This window comes from Orcinus orca, chromosome 1 (genome assembly GCF_937001465.1).
Source record: "Orcinus orca chromosome 1, mOrcOrc1.1, whole genome shotgun sequence".
Taxonomy (NCBI): Eukaryota; Metazoa; Chordata; class Mammalia; order Artiodactyla; family Delphinidae; genus Orcinus; species Orcinus orca.
In genome coordinates this window covers 144754197-144768583 of record NC_064559.1, presented here as the reverse complement: position 1 = coordinate 144768583, position 14387 = coordinate 144754197, and the positions used below count along the sequence as shown (strand labels likewise).

At 35.7% G+C, this 14387-nt stretch overlaps 1 protein-coding gene across 24 annotated transcripts in view; it reads right to left on the bottom strand.

Moving 5' to 3' along the window:
* FUBP1 (far upstream element binding protein 1) overlaps positions 1–14387 on the bottom strand; it is a 51280-nt gene that overhangs the window by 29190 nt on the left and 7703 nt on the right. For 11 of the 24 annotated variants that reach the window (XR_004476892.2, XM_049709753.1, XM_049709775.1 and 8 more), the window contains 15 exons: positions 13788–13826; positions 12775–12814; positions 12183–12235; positions 12019–12090; positions 11836–11893; positions 10030–10192; positions 9840–9938; positions 9614–9715; positions 9262–9364; positions 9062–9162; positions 8544–8685; positions 7756–7916; positions 5043–5194; positions 4878–4957; positions 1440–1577 (listed from right to left, as the gene is read on the bottom strand). Coding sequence is in view for 23 of the 24 variants with exons in the window: in XM_049709753.1 (XP_049565710.1) it covers positions 1440–1577; positions 4878–4957; positions 5043–5194; positions 7756–7916; positions 8544–8685; positions 9062–9162; positions 9262–9364; positions 9614–9715; positions 9840–9938; positions 10030–10192; positions 11836–11893; positions 12019–12090; positions 12183–12235; positions 12775–12814; positions 13788–13826 (1503 nt within the window). In the remaining variant the exon portion in view is untranslated. The remainder of the gene's footprint in view (positions 1–1439; positions 1578–4877; positions 4958–5042; positions 5195–7755; positions 7917–8543; positions 8686–9061; positions 9163–9261; positions 9365–9613; positions 9716–9839; positions 9939–10029; positions 10193–11835; positions 11894–12018; positions 12091–12182; positions 12236–12774; positions 12815–13787; positions 13827–14387) is intronic. The other 13 variants (XM_033405940.2, XM_049709768.1, XM_049709787.1 and 10 more) reach the window with 3 other exon arrangements.

Sequence of the window (14387 nt, the reverse complement as noted above, 5' to 3'; positions counted from 1 at the left end):
GGCTGATTCAAGGGCTGGAGCTCAAAAAGCACAATATAAGCATCTTATTGTGCAAGAAAGTAGGGAAGTGCTTAAAGAATGACAGGCATGTCAAAAGGATACAGGAGCCATCTTAAAGCTACTCCTGACTGACCAAATCTAGGACAATCTGGTTAAGTTAAAAACATAACTTACTGAATAAAACAGGAATCCATACTGACATGAGAAATAAACAGAAAGAAAAACGAAACCTCTTCTATAGTAAAATACCACCTAGTAAATGCAGAATGAATGACGAAAGGAGAAATTATCATATTTGTAATTCAATCAGGCAGCTATTATCAATGAAGGCTAAGGCCTTCAATGAGGAACAGAATCCTAAGAAAGTTTAGCTTAGAAATCTTAGGAAGTTTTCTAAGGAACTTTAGCTGTGGTACATGTTTTGATCAGAAAGGTAGTTTTCTCTTTGCTCTAGTAGTTTTATAATTTGTACTATTTCTTTGTTTTTGCTATCATTTGTTTTTAAAAAAAATGTTAAGATTATAAATCACATCTCATCAAATTGAACTGTAAAACTTCTACTGTATCTTTATTTTAAGGAAAAATGAGAATAAAATTATCCTGTTTGTCCTGCCCCCCTCCAAAAAAAGAACAGAATAGTGGTATAATCTCAGTATAACTCTATAGACAGTATTAATTTCAAAGAGAAAAATGGTGATTTTATGGTATAGAATCTTGGCAGACATCAACATGACTGAGTGACCATGGTCACCACCTCTGGAGATAAAACAGGTCCACATTATACGACCCCTATTGTAATGCACTAAGAGAACAGCATTCATTTCTGACGTATTCTTGCCATAATGTAAGCAGGAACCCTGACTGTGACCTCATCTTAATAAGGAAAGGTTGAAGGGACCTAGGTTGATCCATAAACATCTCACAAAAGGTCTGCACTCTTTTGAAAGAAAAAGACAGGAATTATTCTTGATTGATGAGAAGCTGTTGGAACAACTGGTGAAATCTCAGTAACGGCTGTGCCTTGGGGATAGTAAGATGTATCAACGTTGATTAAAGAGTGCCGTGTGATGGTTAATTTTGGAGAAATACAGAAAGAAGTATTTAAGGGTAATGGGGCATTATGTCTATAGCCTGGTCTTAATGGTTCTGAAAAAGACTAATGATAATGTATATGGACACGTGTGATAGAGTAATGGATCAAATGGGGGAAGATAAACATCAACAGCTAGATTATCTGGATGTTCTTGGTAATGTATCTTACAACTTTTATGAAAGTTTGCAGTTATTTCAAAGCAACTTGTTTTTAAAAAGCAAAGGCTGCTTACTGAAGCTGCTAACTAAATAATAATATAAATTTGGGGGTAATACACCGATATACTTTATATATAATTCCAAACACAGGTTTTCACTTCCACATAGAAAATAAATTCTTTAATTACCATAGTTACCTTGTCCATTGGTTTGGGTTGTAGTTGGTGCACCGGCAGGAGCTGCAGGCGGTGGCTGTGCTTGTTGTTGATAATAGTGAGCATAATAAGCAGCCCAAGCTGCTGAATTTGGATCTGTTCCTGTTTTAGCTAGAATAAACACAAGTTCTATATTTGTATCTAAAGTCCATAATCAATCACACACACACCTCTCTAGCAAATATATAGACCCCCAAATTAACTGGACATTAAAAAACAGTAAGTGGACACTTTCAAATTCTTCTATTATTTTTACTATCATCATTAGCTTTTATTATAGAAAACTTAGGCTCAGAGATTAAGTAACTTTCCTAGTTCCTAGAAAACTAGTGACTGGCAGAGTTGGAATACGAATAAAGATCTTTTGGTTCCAAATCCAATGCTTTGTCTCAAACCATCCTGTGCCCTTCTTTTTCTAAAACAGTTTTGCCTCAAGCACAACAGTTTTATGTGGCAGATGACTAAAGGAAAGGAATTCTAGGGACTAACCTGTACAAGAAAGAATTATTTTACAACTATGAACTCTGTCCTATCTTGTTTTCAATGAAGAGACAACTTAAAAACCTTGGAAAAAGAAAAAGATTCGCCATATTTCATCTCATCATATTTCAGTGATTATCCTAAAAGATAAACGATGTCACTGCCCTATTTGAAATTCATTTATTTCCTGGAGTCTTTAGGGACTATTAAAGCTTTTAAGTAAAGAATATCATTCAACATATTTAACAAGATATTTGGACACCCTCGCTTATACTTTCCCTTCCAGCCTCCTCTCCCTGCTGTCAATATTTTTCCAACACTCAAGTTCTGGCCACAGTAAATTGGTTGTACTTTTCAAAAGTCATCATGCTCATATTTGGGCGTTTCACCATGTTATGCTTCCTCTGCACTTGACTGTCCCTCACTCATCCTTCATAAAAATCAACTGATGCATTAAAAGTTTGAGACTTCTCAGTCTGAAACAGAAATCCTCTTACTGATTCTGTCTTTTATACTGGGTGTATCATATGATACTATAGGTATATCTTTATTAGTTTATATCCTGAAGAAAGATGTAATTTCCTTAACCAGATTCTATATCTATATGTAATCTATTTAGCCTTCATCCCAAATGGGCAGCAATTCTCAGCTGCCTAATAAAACAAAGGTTAGTGATGTTTGAGAAAAAATGGGTAAGGATTCCCAGAGTGATCCAATGTCTAAGGTGATACAATTATAAGGCATTATGCCACTCTCCATAAGTTTCTAAATTAATACATGTGTCCCAATACATAGTATCATTACCTGTATAGTAATTAATACAAATATGACACAGCACGTCTAGATAAAGAAACTGAGATAAAACAGACTTTTAGGAATTGATACTTACACTCTTAAAATGTGTAGACCATATATGAAAACCAGTCTCATAATTACATATAACTAATACATACTGAGAACTTACTAAATTCATTCATTATTATATTCATTCATTTACTTATCATTTTATAGATAAGAAAACAGATACAGAGAGGTTCAAAACTTGCTTACTATCCCGTAATTAGTTAAGTTATGACTAGGACGTATTCAAGTCTGTTTCACTCTAAGTATGTGACTACTACATAAATCTTTAACCACCCAGTAATTTTTTTATAGAAACAGATTTTAATTCAAAGAATACAGACTTTACTGTCAATATAGGGCCACATTTAAATACCAGGATGTTTAATACAAAGTAATGAAAATTTCACTTTGGTTTCTACATATAAGCAATATCTAACCCTAGCTGTTATCTTTTAGCAAAATGGGTTATTTCTTTCCCAAAGGCATTGCTAAAAGCCACATTCATTAACCAATTCTTTCACTGATGACTTCACCACTACCCCAAGTGGGAAAATGAGACTGTGAAACAGAGACCACTTCTTATTCCCATCATTTCTCTCAATCATACTACCTACCCAAACAGAGCATCCAAATAGGTGCAATCCTGCAGATCCAAGTTACCCAATATAAATCTGCCCCTTAATTTTCTCAATCTCTTCAGTGGTGGGATTCTTCTACTTAATAACACCATACCAATTAGCTTACAAGAGGGAAAGAAAAATCCTTCCATTCTTTAAACACTATTATACAATAAATCATATTTGACCCTTCTTAAGTCCTTCTAGCACAGTACTGCTAACATTTTAAGTACGCATTTCTACAGAATGTAAATTCGTTGCTGCATACTCAGACCTTAGCGCACACAGTTTAGTTTCTTTAACGTGTGGGAGTTGTGGTTATTTGGTAACTGTCATGTTGTATCATCATGTTCCAAAGAGCATATACCTCCTATGAAATTAAGGTATGTTATAATACAGGGCCACCCGTAACTCCAGAAATGTTTAATAAAATTCACTAAAACAATTTCATTTATATTATTTTAGTTTTTTAAAAAGTAAGTATAGGGCTTCCCTGGTGGCACAGTGGTTGAGAGTCTGCCTGCTGATGCAGGGGACGCGGGTTTGTGCCCCAGTCCGGGAAGATCCCGCGTGCCGCAGAGCGGCTAGGCCCGTGAGCCATGGCCGCTGAGCCTGTGTGGCCGGAGCCTGTGCTCCGCAACGGGAGAGGCCACAACAGTGAGAGGCCCGCGTACCACACACACACAAAAAAAACTAAACTAAAAAGTAAGTATACTAGTGTGAAAAGGAATCCTTAATTCAGTACCTTCCTTGAAACTACTCCAGTGAAAGAGGCCTAAGAGGTATGTAATAGGTGAGGAAAAAAAAAGGGATCATAAATAAAAGTTACTGGTTTCAATTAATGCTCTTTGACTGTGATGGAAAGAAAACCACAGGGTGGGAAAAGATTCAAGGATAGAATAAAATGTAACAGATAAAAATCACATCTGAACAGAGAAAATATTTAACTAAATTAATCTGAGAGTTCCAACATGCAGATATTTAATACAGGCCTGCTTTTTACTAATGTGAAGTTATATCAGAAATACTAAATAGGCAACTTACATATCTTATTTGAGAATTTGGAAGTTTAATGCCCAAGGATTAAACACTCCAACTGACTCTCACACAATTTTATAAATAAATATACACTATTCTTTCATGGATGTCACAATTAACATACATTTGATGGCACTAGCATCTAAAACCTAAGACACTGTACTTCTTCCTATACTCTTGGCTTTTAGCATTCTGCTATATCACTTCTAAAGTAGAGAAAGCCAAATGCAGGTAGAAAAAGACCTACGAAAATAGACCATACTCACAACAGTCTTATACACTGTAGTAGAACCAGAACCTAACACTTCTGCTGAAGGAGTGAAACAAGTGCAGAAAATGCACACAATGTAGAATCAACACTAGAAAATTTATAACTGTAACAGGAGTGGCAAACAAAAACACAGATTACACCCAAATGATAAGCATCTTTTACCTGGATCTGGAGGGGCCTGTTGCTGCCAATGTGGATACGCATTTCCCCACCCCTGGGGAGCATAAGGGGCTGGAGGACCACTGAAAACACAGAAATCAATTTTAAAATAGTTTCCCAAAATCTAGAATCTTTGAGGAAAAGCCTAGAACCAAACTCAAAACTTACTGAGGAGCAGGGCCAGGTGGTCCCGGATTATAAGGTGCAGGGTTATATGGTCCCATTGGAGTTCCAGGCCCAGGGGGCCCAGGAGGCCCATGGGGGCCTGGGACACCATGGGGCCCATGGGGTACAGGTGGCCCTAAAGGATTTACTGGGCCCTGCAAAAAAGCAAAAGACAAACAAAAATCAGAAAGACAGTAATGGTTAAACATTTCAAAGGCCAAATAACCTTCCATTTCTACCCTTTTACCTAACCACAAGCAATCTAAAATTTATGATTTTCTTCATTTCCTCACTCATGTTGCAAAACTTCTGAAAGGCATGTAAAATTAATTAAAATCAACAGCATTAGCAAAGAACTGAAACATTAACTTTACCTTCTATTCTTTTCAGGCGATTCCCTTTTCCATTATTTCCCTTTCCTTGTACAATTTTTACTTTTACTAGCCCTTTATCATCTTAATCATGGAAGCTTATCAAATATCAAGTTCTTACCTCTAGCTCTTCTCTCTCTGCATCTACTCTACATCTATTCACTTAACATTGTAATCAGAGAACCATGCTGACAATACAGTCCTCAAATTGCTTAGGTCTCATATCGTGAACTGGCTATTGAATACTTCCCCAATAATGTAACAAGTTCTCACTCAACAAACCAGTCCTTCTCACAGCCTTCCTGTCACTGAGCCCCATTTCAATCAATAATTTAATTCATTTCCTCCCTTACCCTTTTTATCATAATTTTCTGAATACCATGAAGATTCCCTTTTTAATTGATTTAACAAATCAGGATATTTCGTATCCATTTCATGCCACATCATAATTAATAATGCTTAGTTGATTCTTCTTTGGTAATCCAACTTGTAAGGACCACTAGATTTAACTGTTCTAAAATAAAATATTCCTTTCATGCAGTTAATACTCACCATGTGACAATTTGGACAAAAATGCTTAATCTATATATGGTTGTCAATTTTCTCACTACAATAAAACCAAACTTCAAGACTTTCATAATAACCTCTTTAAGTCTCTAACTGCTGTCATTATCCCTCACTTCAATTATACATAACCTTTCCTTTCCAAATAGTAAAAAAAAGGATTACTGAAAAAAGGTAGCAGCATTTTTACAGGGCTTTGTGCTAGGCACTCTTTTAAGGGATAAACACACATACTTCAAACATTTAATCCCTATAACCCTAAAAGGTAGGTATGATTATCCTCACTTTCAGATGAAAAAGAGGCAAAGAAGAGTGTAATTATCTTCCCCCAAGGTCACACAGTCAGTAAATGATTCAGAGTATTTTGAACCCAAATAGCCTGACTCAAGAGTCCAAGAACTTCTTAAGAGCTTCTCTTGAACAACCTATCCAGTCTGTCCATCAATCCAGAAGCAATGCTGATGATAGCAAAATCCAAAACCAAGATGCACTATTCATTTTTCTGCCATCAATTCCTGCCATTACTGAGTCCAACAATTATTTTCTTCATTTTTTTGAACAATTATACTTATTCTCCATACCACAGAACTTATGTTTGTGTATATTTTTATAAGGTATTCTTTTTTTTTTTAAATAAATCTATCTATCCTACCTACCTACCTATCTTATCTATCTGGGTCGTGTTGGGTCTTCGTTGCTACACGAGGGCTTTCTCTAGCTGCTGTGAGTGGGAGCTACTCTTCGTTGTGGTGCGCAGGCTCCTCATTGCGGTGGTTTCTCTTGTTGCAGAGCATGGGCTCTAGGCATACAGGCTTCAGTAGTTGTGGCACGTGGGCTCAGTAGTTATGGCTCACGGGCTCTAGAGAGCAGACTCAGTAGTTGTGGCACACGGGCTTAGTTGCTCCGCGGCATGTGGGATCCTCCTGGACCAGGGATCAAACCCAGGTCCCCTGCATTGGCAGGTGGATTCTTAACCACTGCGCCACCAGGGAAGTCCCCATAAGGTATTCTGAAGTGTCTTTTGTACATCTATTTTTGTTTTTCCAAGCAGAGAGAAACACCTCATTCACAGCATGGCAAACATCAAGAAGAACTTTCCTAAGATACTCTAATTATTATTAATAATTTAAGATGCTCGTTCACGTTAATTCTTCATACTAAGATAAACACAGTAAAGCACTATTTCCTCACTATTTCCAAATTTGATCATGCATCAGAATCACCTGGAACATCCTTCTAAAATTAGATGCTGGGTCCTACTGCAGACATTCTGAATCAGAACTGTGTACGTTATATGTGTCAAGGTGTAAAGCACCCAAGCGCTCGACATTTTAAAACTCCCCAGACGACTGTCAGCCAGTCTAAGAATTAGGATTTATAGATTTCTACTTTACTGAGGGGGCAGGCATCTGATTCACCTTTGCTTCACCAAAGTTGGGTAAGCAAGCCCTTAATAAATAGTGACTTCCTGTTAACTGTCTCCTTCAGGTATATTCCACAATCTTCCACCAACCCTAATACCGTAACTCAAGTAATGCTATCCTCTTATTTACCCACCCTCAAGTACAAGGTTCTGAACACCTGTAACTGTGTATTAACTGGGTTATTTTCATTGCTGGAAAATCTCTTCTATATTGTATGTTTCTATTATGTGACCAGACCTATAATTTTAGAGTAGAAATTAACATTTTTCTGTACAGCACTTATAGGAACACATGAATTACTGTCTTACTTAACTAACAGGATCTGTGCTATCAATTGGAAGTTTAAAGCATACTCACACCAATCTTTTCTTCTATGAGTTGCCGAGCATAGTCTATTTGCTGTGGAGTGCCACGAATTGTAAATAACTTCATATTTGGATCTGCATTAGGTGGAGGATTTCTCTGAAGTTCTATTCTTGCACCAGACTGTTGGCTTATGCTTTTTATGGTTTCACCTCCTAAAATCAAAGCACAGTAATTTCTCTAAAGATTCAAAGGATACAGAGGAGCTATTCAAAAACTGGTCACAATTAAGAAGGAAGGTATGAACAGTAACCCATTTGCCTATATTCTACTAGGAGTTTCCATTTATTCTACACTTTAAATCAAATTATATGAAGCATTTCACACATTTAAGTTTTAAGACATAACTTAGTATGTCTGCACCCAACCTTAAAATGAATTATAACATCAAAATATTTGCTTCAAAGAAATTGCTTTTCTAAGCAATGTAAATATAAACTAACACAATGATTTAAAAATTCAAAAATTTAAAAACATGTCAGGAAACAGCAAAATAAACAAAAACACTAACCACTTTCTAGGTCAGAAGAAAAATTTCTTACACTAATAATTATACTGTTGGTTCCCTTCTCTAGAAGCCAATGTGATTCAAATCCCACTCTTGACTTAAGTACATATAAAGCCCTTCATTTAGGCTTTAGGTGTTACTATCAGCGTAAGAACACTTTTCTACTAAAACACAGCCAAAAAAAAATTATTGCTACTCATTTACAACAGCAACAGAAATAGCATCCAGAACCGTTAAATTATTAACCACACAGTAATAGTTTTAAATACATTGCCTTTTCCTATTATTAATCCAGTTTTTCCAGTTGGTACAATGAAATTAAATTCCTGTAGTCCACCAGGTGGTCCCATGTTCCAGTTGCCTTGACCTCTACCTCTTCCTCGACCACCAGGTCCAGGTCCACCAGGATTACCAGCCTAAAAGAGGGGAAAGACAAAGTCAGAAATATGCTCTTCTTTCCACAGTAAAATTATTACACATCTATTTCCCTTAACTTTCATTTTCCTAAATGAGAAGTTTAGAGAAGTTGGGACACACCTTGGCCCAAATAATCAAGAAATGACCACCACCATTTATTCCTTTTATGCCGTGGTGAATAAAGCAGTGCACTTATGTAGCTGCCGTCCTGCTCCAAAATGTTCATCTTAAAGCAATTTAAACTTTCTAGCTATTAATGAAGTATCACCAAACAGATTCTGATAAAAATAATATGGAGGGGGACTTTCATATTTAATGAAGCAAAGTATTTTTAAAATGAAAACAAAACAATGAAAATTTAACATTCTATCAAACCTGAACACTTCGGAGAAGGTCTGTAATAATTTCTGCAGCATGTTGACATCGGTCTGGAGGTCCTGTTATTTGTGCTATTCTATCTGGTGTCGTTCCGTCATCTTTAAACAAAGGAAACAAATTGGATTAATTTAGCATTAAATTAATTAGTGTCAAAAGTAACTGCCTCCAACGCTTAGAAAATAAATATATGTACTCACCTGGCTTAAACTGAATTCGAACACCAGCATCATTTTGTATTTTTTTAATCATCTCTCCATTTCTTCCTATTACGATGCCAACAGCAAATCTTGGAATGGGGACCTTATGCAGAGAAGACCAAGCATTAGGAAAGCCATTTCCTGAAAAATTAATCTGCCCCAAACCATAGAAGTACTATATTTATATCAAAGAGGTTGGCAAGATACAAAGTACACATTCTGTATTCTAAGGTAGAAAGTGAGGGGGAAGACAGTACAATGTTAGAGAAGGCTATGTAAAACAAAACAGGAAAAGCCTTATTTTATTTATGGACTAGCATTCAACCACTTCTAAATTGGTATTTTTACTTACATCTATTCCTTCATTTCCTCCTATTCTTGACCCATACTCATTTCGAACTTCTCTGAAACCACCTTGATCACGAATTAATTCTAACACCATTTCCTTGGCTTGCTGAAGTAGAAAAAATTACCCAATTTAGGAATCGTGTCTCAAAACGCTGTAATTATTCATGCATGTGTTCCCCCTCTGCCATCCACCCCAAATCCCTCTTTGTAAAATATAAACTTAAGTTTACTTGAACTTTGTATGGGTCCCCTGTAATCCTAAGAGGTTTGTCAGCACCAGTGTTCTGAGGTCCATCTTGGATCATAACCATTTTAACTCCAGCCCGTTCCTGTTAATCACAGAAATCAGATGTATTAACAAGAGGGGAGAGGAAGGAAACGGGCTTCAAAACAGACAAAAAGTAATCATTTTACAAATACCTGAAGTTGTTTAATAGTCTCTCCCCCCTTTCCAATGACTAATCCTGCTTTGCTAGCTGGAATCATGATTTCTTGAACCGCATTTCCTGGCCCATCACCATGATGGAAGCCAGGGGCTGGTCTTCCTTTTTCAACAATCTGGTCCAGTAACCGTTTTGCTGATCTGTTAACAAATTAATAGCCAATACAAAATAATATAATCAGGTACTCCTCCCATCCCAATTCAGGATAAGGTGGCCTAAAACTAAATTTTAACAATTAAAAGAAAATGCTGTGAGTGTCAAAGACTGAAACCACACAATAAATTTTCTAGGTATCAATATATAATCAATATTTTTGAGAATAGTCCAAAATTTCCAAGACACACCCTATTTCTAAAGTTATCTCAGAATAAAGCTCATTCTTCCAAAAATAAACCATGTGTTTACTTTTTAAAACCTTTACTTTGGTTACTCACATGTTAAAATTTATTTGTTCATTCAACAAATACTTAAGAAATGTCAACTATATGCCAGGTACTATTCTAAGTAATGGGGTTACAGCAATGAAATAAAAAGACAAGGTCCTTGCTGGCATGCCTTAACTTCATTAAATAAGTAAAAATAGCAGGTTAAAGAAAAAACATGTCATTTGTGAAGTGCTATAAAGAAAACCAAAACAAGATAAGGAGGACAGGTTGTGTGTATGTATGTGAAGGGATGCTATTTTATGCAAAATAGATGAATGAACAATTCCCTGGCGGTCCAGTGGTTAAGACTCTGCGCTTCCACTGAAGCAGGCTCAAGTTCGATCCCTGGTCGGGGAACTAAGATCCCAGAAGCCGCATAGCAGGGCAAAAAAAAAAAAAGAATAATGAATGACCTTACTGATAAGGAGACATTTGAACCAAGACCTGAAGGAAGTAGAGGAGTGACTATGAAAATATCTGGGGAAAAATGTTCCAGGGAGAAGAAACAGAAAGCGCAAAGGACTCTAAAGAGAAGCACGCTTGGTGTGCTGAAAAAATAGAAAAGAGGCTAAATGGGGCTAGAACAGAGTGAGTTGGGAGAAGAATGGTAAAATATGAAGTGAGAAAGGTGGCAGGTAAGCCAAGACATAATAAAGACACTGACTTCTACTCTAAATGGGAAAGCATTAGAGGATCTTTGAGCAAAGTAGTGATATGAATTGATTCATATTTTAAAAGGATCGGTATGGCTATACTATAATTAGACAAGGCTAAAAAGAATGGAGACACATTGTGGTAATATAGGCAAATGGTGTCATAGATAAGGTGACAGTACAGAAGGTGGCAAGAAGAGGCTGAATTCCAAATAACTGGGAAGGAAAAAATGCTTATGGATAAATGAGACTTTAGAGAAAGATAAAGCATTAAAACAGAGTTTTCATACACTGAAATGAGATGAACTAGATTGAGTAAAAGAAAAAGCATGGGCTGGAAAACAATGATTCTGTTTTTAACAATTTGAAGTTTAACATTTAAAGATGTCTAGTAGACATTCAAGTGGACAGTATACTAAGGAAGCAGCTGGATATGAATCTGGAATTTAGGGAAAGAAATCAAGGCTGAAGATTCAAGCAGAGCTACCACCTTTTAAGGAGTTTTTTTGTAAAAGAGAGCAGAGAATTAGAAATGTGGGGTATAGGGATGGTTTTCTGTTTAGAGGGATTTTCAAGCATGTTTATATGCTGTTAGAAATTTTCTAAAAAAAGGGAAAAGGAATAGCGCAGGAGAAAGTCAGTTCAATTGCAGGGACAATATCCTTCAGTAGGAAGGAAGGGCTGGAACATGATTTTCGTACTTACTGGACAGACTCAGGGGTTCCAGTTAACATACAAGACCTTTCTGGAAGGCCACCACTGTCTACAATTAAAAACAAACAAAAATCTTAGGCCAAGAAAATGTTAACAGAATCATTTTCACTAGCAACTTTAAAAATGCTAGTTTTCTTGTCACTTTGAAAAATAACAGCAAGAGAATAACATTACCAGGAGCTATCTGTATTTTGCATCCAGATTCCTGTTGTATGCGTGAGATCTGTTCACCTCCTCTGCCAATTACTAGTAAGAAAAAAGAAAATTATTTGCTGAAAGATTTTAAAGTATGTTTTGATTATGTTTTTTCATAGCTTTAAAAAAATCAGATTACTTACTAAATCCAACCATCCCATCTGGAACTTTGTATTCTTCTGTCATTACAGACCTGCTAAGAAATAACAGAAACCAACATTTTCCTTCAAAGAAAGATAGATAATTTGTTTATAAATAAAAGGTAAACATAAAAATGGAAATCTAATGGCTCCTAATAACTTAAACTACATTTCTAGGCACATACTTAAAATACTCAAAGTCAAAATATGGGGCCTGAGTAGTTAAACTCAGTATCTTAATTAAGGTCATACACATCAAGTGAGGAAGGTATGGTGGATGGAACAGTCTGAAGGCACGAACAAAAAGGAGTTGGGGTGTAGTTCAGGAGATACCATTTTAACAGTTATTTTAATTCAGCTTAGTTCTAAAGTGTGGCTAATTCCACCCATCCTTTCAAATTACAAATGTATCTCACTCAAGAAAACAGATCATTTGCTATCACCTATTTGAGTCAAGGGAAATGAACCATATATACCAAAAAAAAAAAAAAAAAAAGCAGACACATATTCACTATATACTAACTTGGCTGTGTTTCATATACAGTTCAACTAAAACTTGCAAAGTGCTCTCTGAAAAGCTTTTATTTGACTATACCTTTGCTGCTGATGCATCGGTGGTAACTGTGTTCCGAAAGCTACCAAAAAATTAAATAAAGTGAGAATTTAATTTAATTGACATATACTTAACAATATAATCATTTTAAGCAATTCTAAAATCTTTCCCTGACACACAGACAACACCCTGAAGAGCACAAAAATTTTATGCAGAATACTTAACACTGAGAGTGGGCAAGAAACTCAGTGAAATGGCAGACATTATTGGCAATAGCATAAAAGAAAAACTGTCCTTTTTCAAGCAGCATAAGCAAAGATTAAGAAATGGAGCTATAACCCCTATGTTCATAGCAGCACTATTCACAATAGCCAAGACATGGAAATAACCTAAATGTCCATTGACAGATGAATGGATAAAGAAGATGTGGTACGTATATACAATGGAATACTACTCAGCCATAAAAAAGAATGAAATAATGCCATTTGCAACAACATGGATGCAACTAGATATCCATACTAAGTCAGAAAGAGAAAGACAAATATATGATATCACTTATATGCAGAATCTAAAATTTGACACAAATGATTCTACCTACGAAACAGAAACAGACTAGTGGACAGAGAACAGACTTAAGGTGGTGGGGGGTGGTGTTGGGCTGGGGGAGGGATGGAGTGGGAAGTTGGGGTTAGCAGATATAAGCTAATATGTACAGAATGGATAAACAATGAGTTCTTACTACATAGCACAAAGAATTACATTCAATATCCAATGATAAACCATAATGAAATATATAACAACTGTACTTCAAAAACAGAGCTATAAAATAAATTGAACATGTAAAATGACTTAGCAACTAAATCTTAAATTATATTGATACATGGCCATAATTGAACTAGGAGATAGGAGGTATATTTTTAGAAATAAATTCATACAAAAAGATAATTTATGGCCTTCAACTAACTTCAAAGATACCCAACAAAACATAGGAACAAAGCCCTAATATTAAAATCCAGTTACTTTAACTTTTAACCCAATTTAAAATAAATACTTACAGTCATTTTGAGGAGCAACTTTCTTAGCATCTGGCTGATCTGTAAAATTAAGAGTCTTTTAATTTTTTGCCAGTAAGTACAAACATAAGACTTAGCTCCCCCATGCCCAATCAAGAATACCAATATAAACATTTACTGAAATAGCTGAGGGTATTGTTTATCATTTGAACCAAAACTGCCAAAACTCAACCCAAACACTTAGTGATCGAAAGAAAATGGCATTTCTTTCATTCTCTTCATGTTTAAAAGATGCACAGACATTAAAAAAAAGTTCTTTTTTACGGAATCAAATCACTGACCTTAATGTATGTTAAGCACTTTAGAATGATACAAGACAAAGTATTTAGTCCGTTACTTAGCAAAACATCACATGCTAAAGTCTAATGATGCTTCCCACTGTAGGAACTGAAGATTGGAAGGAAAAAAACCTATCAAAATGTGAAAATTTGACATATCAAAAGTTGAGTGTATCTGACAGTGAACACAAAGCTATGAAAAATAAGTAAAAAATCACATTGCAAGGCAATCTCAATCTAAACTGTTCTACTGTTCCTAACCAAACATTTCACAGCATAAACTTCAAAAGAAACTCAAACAACT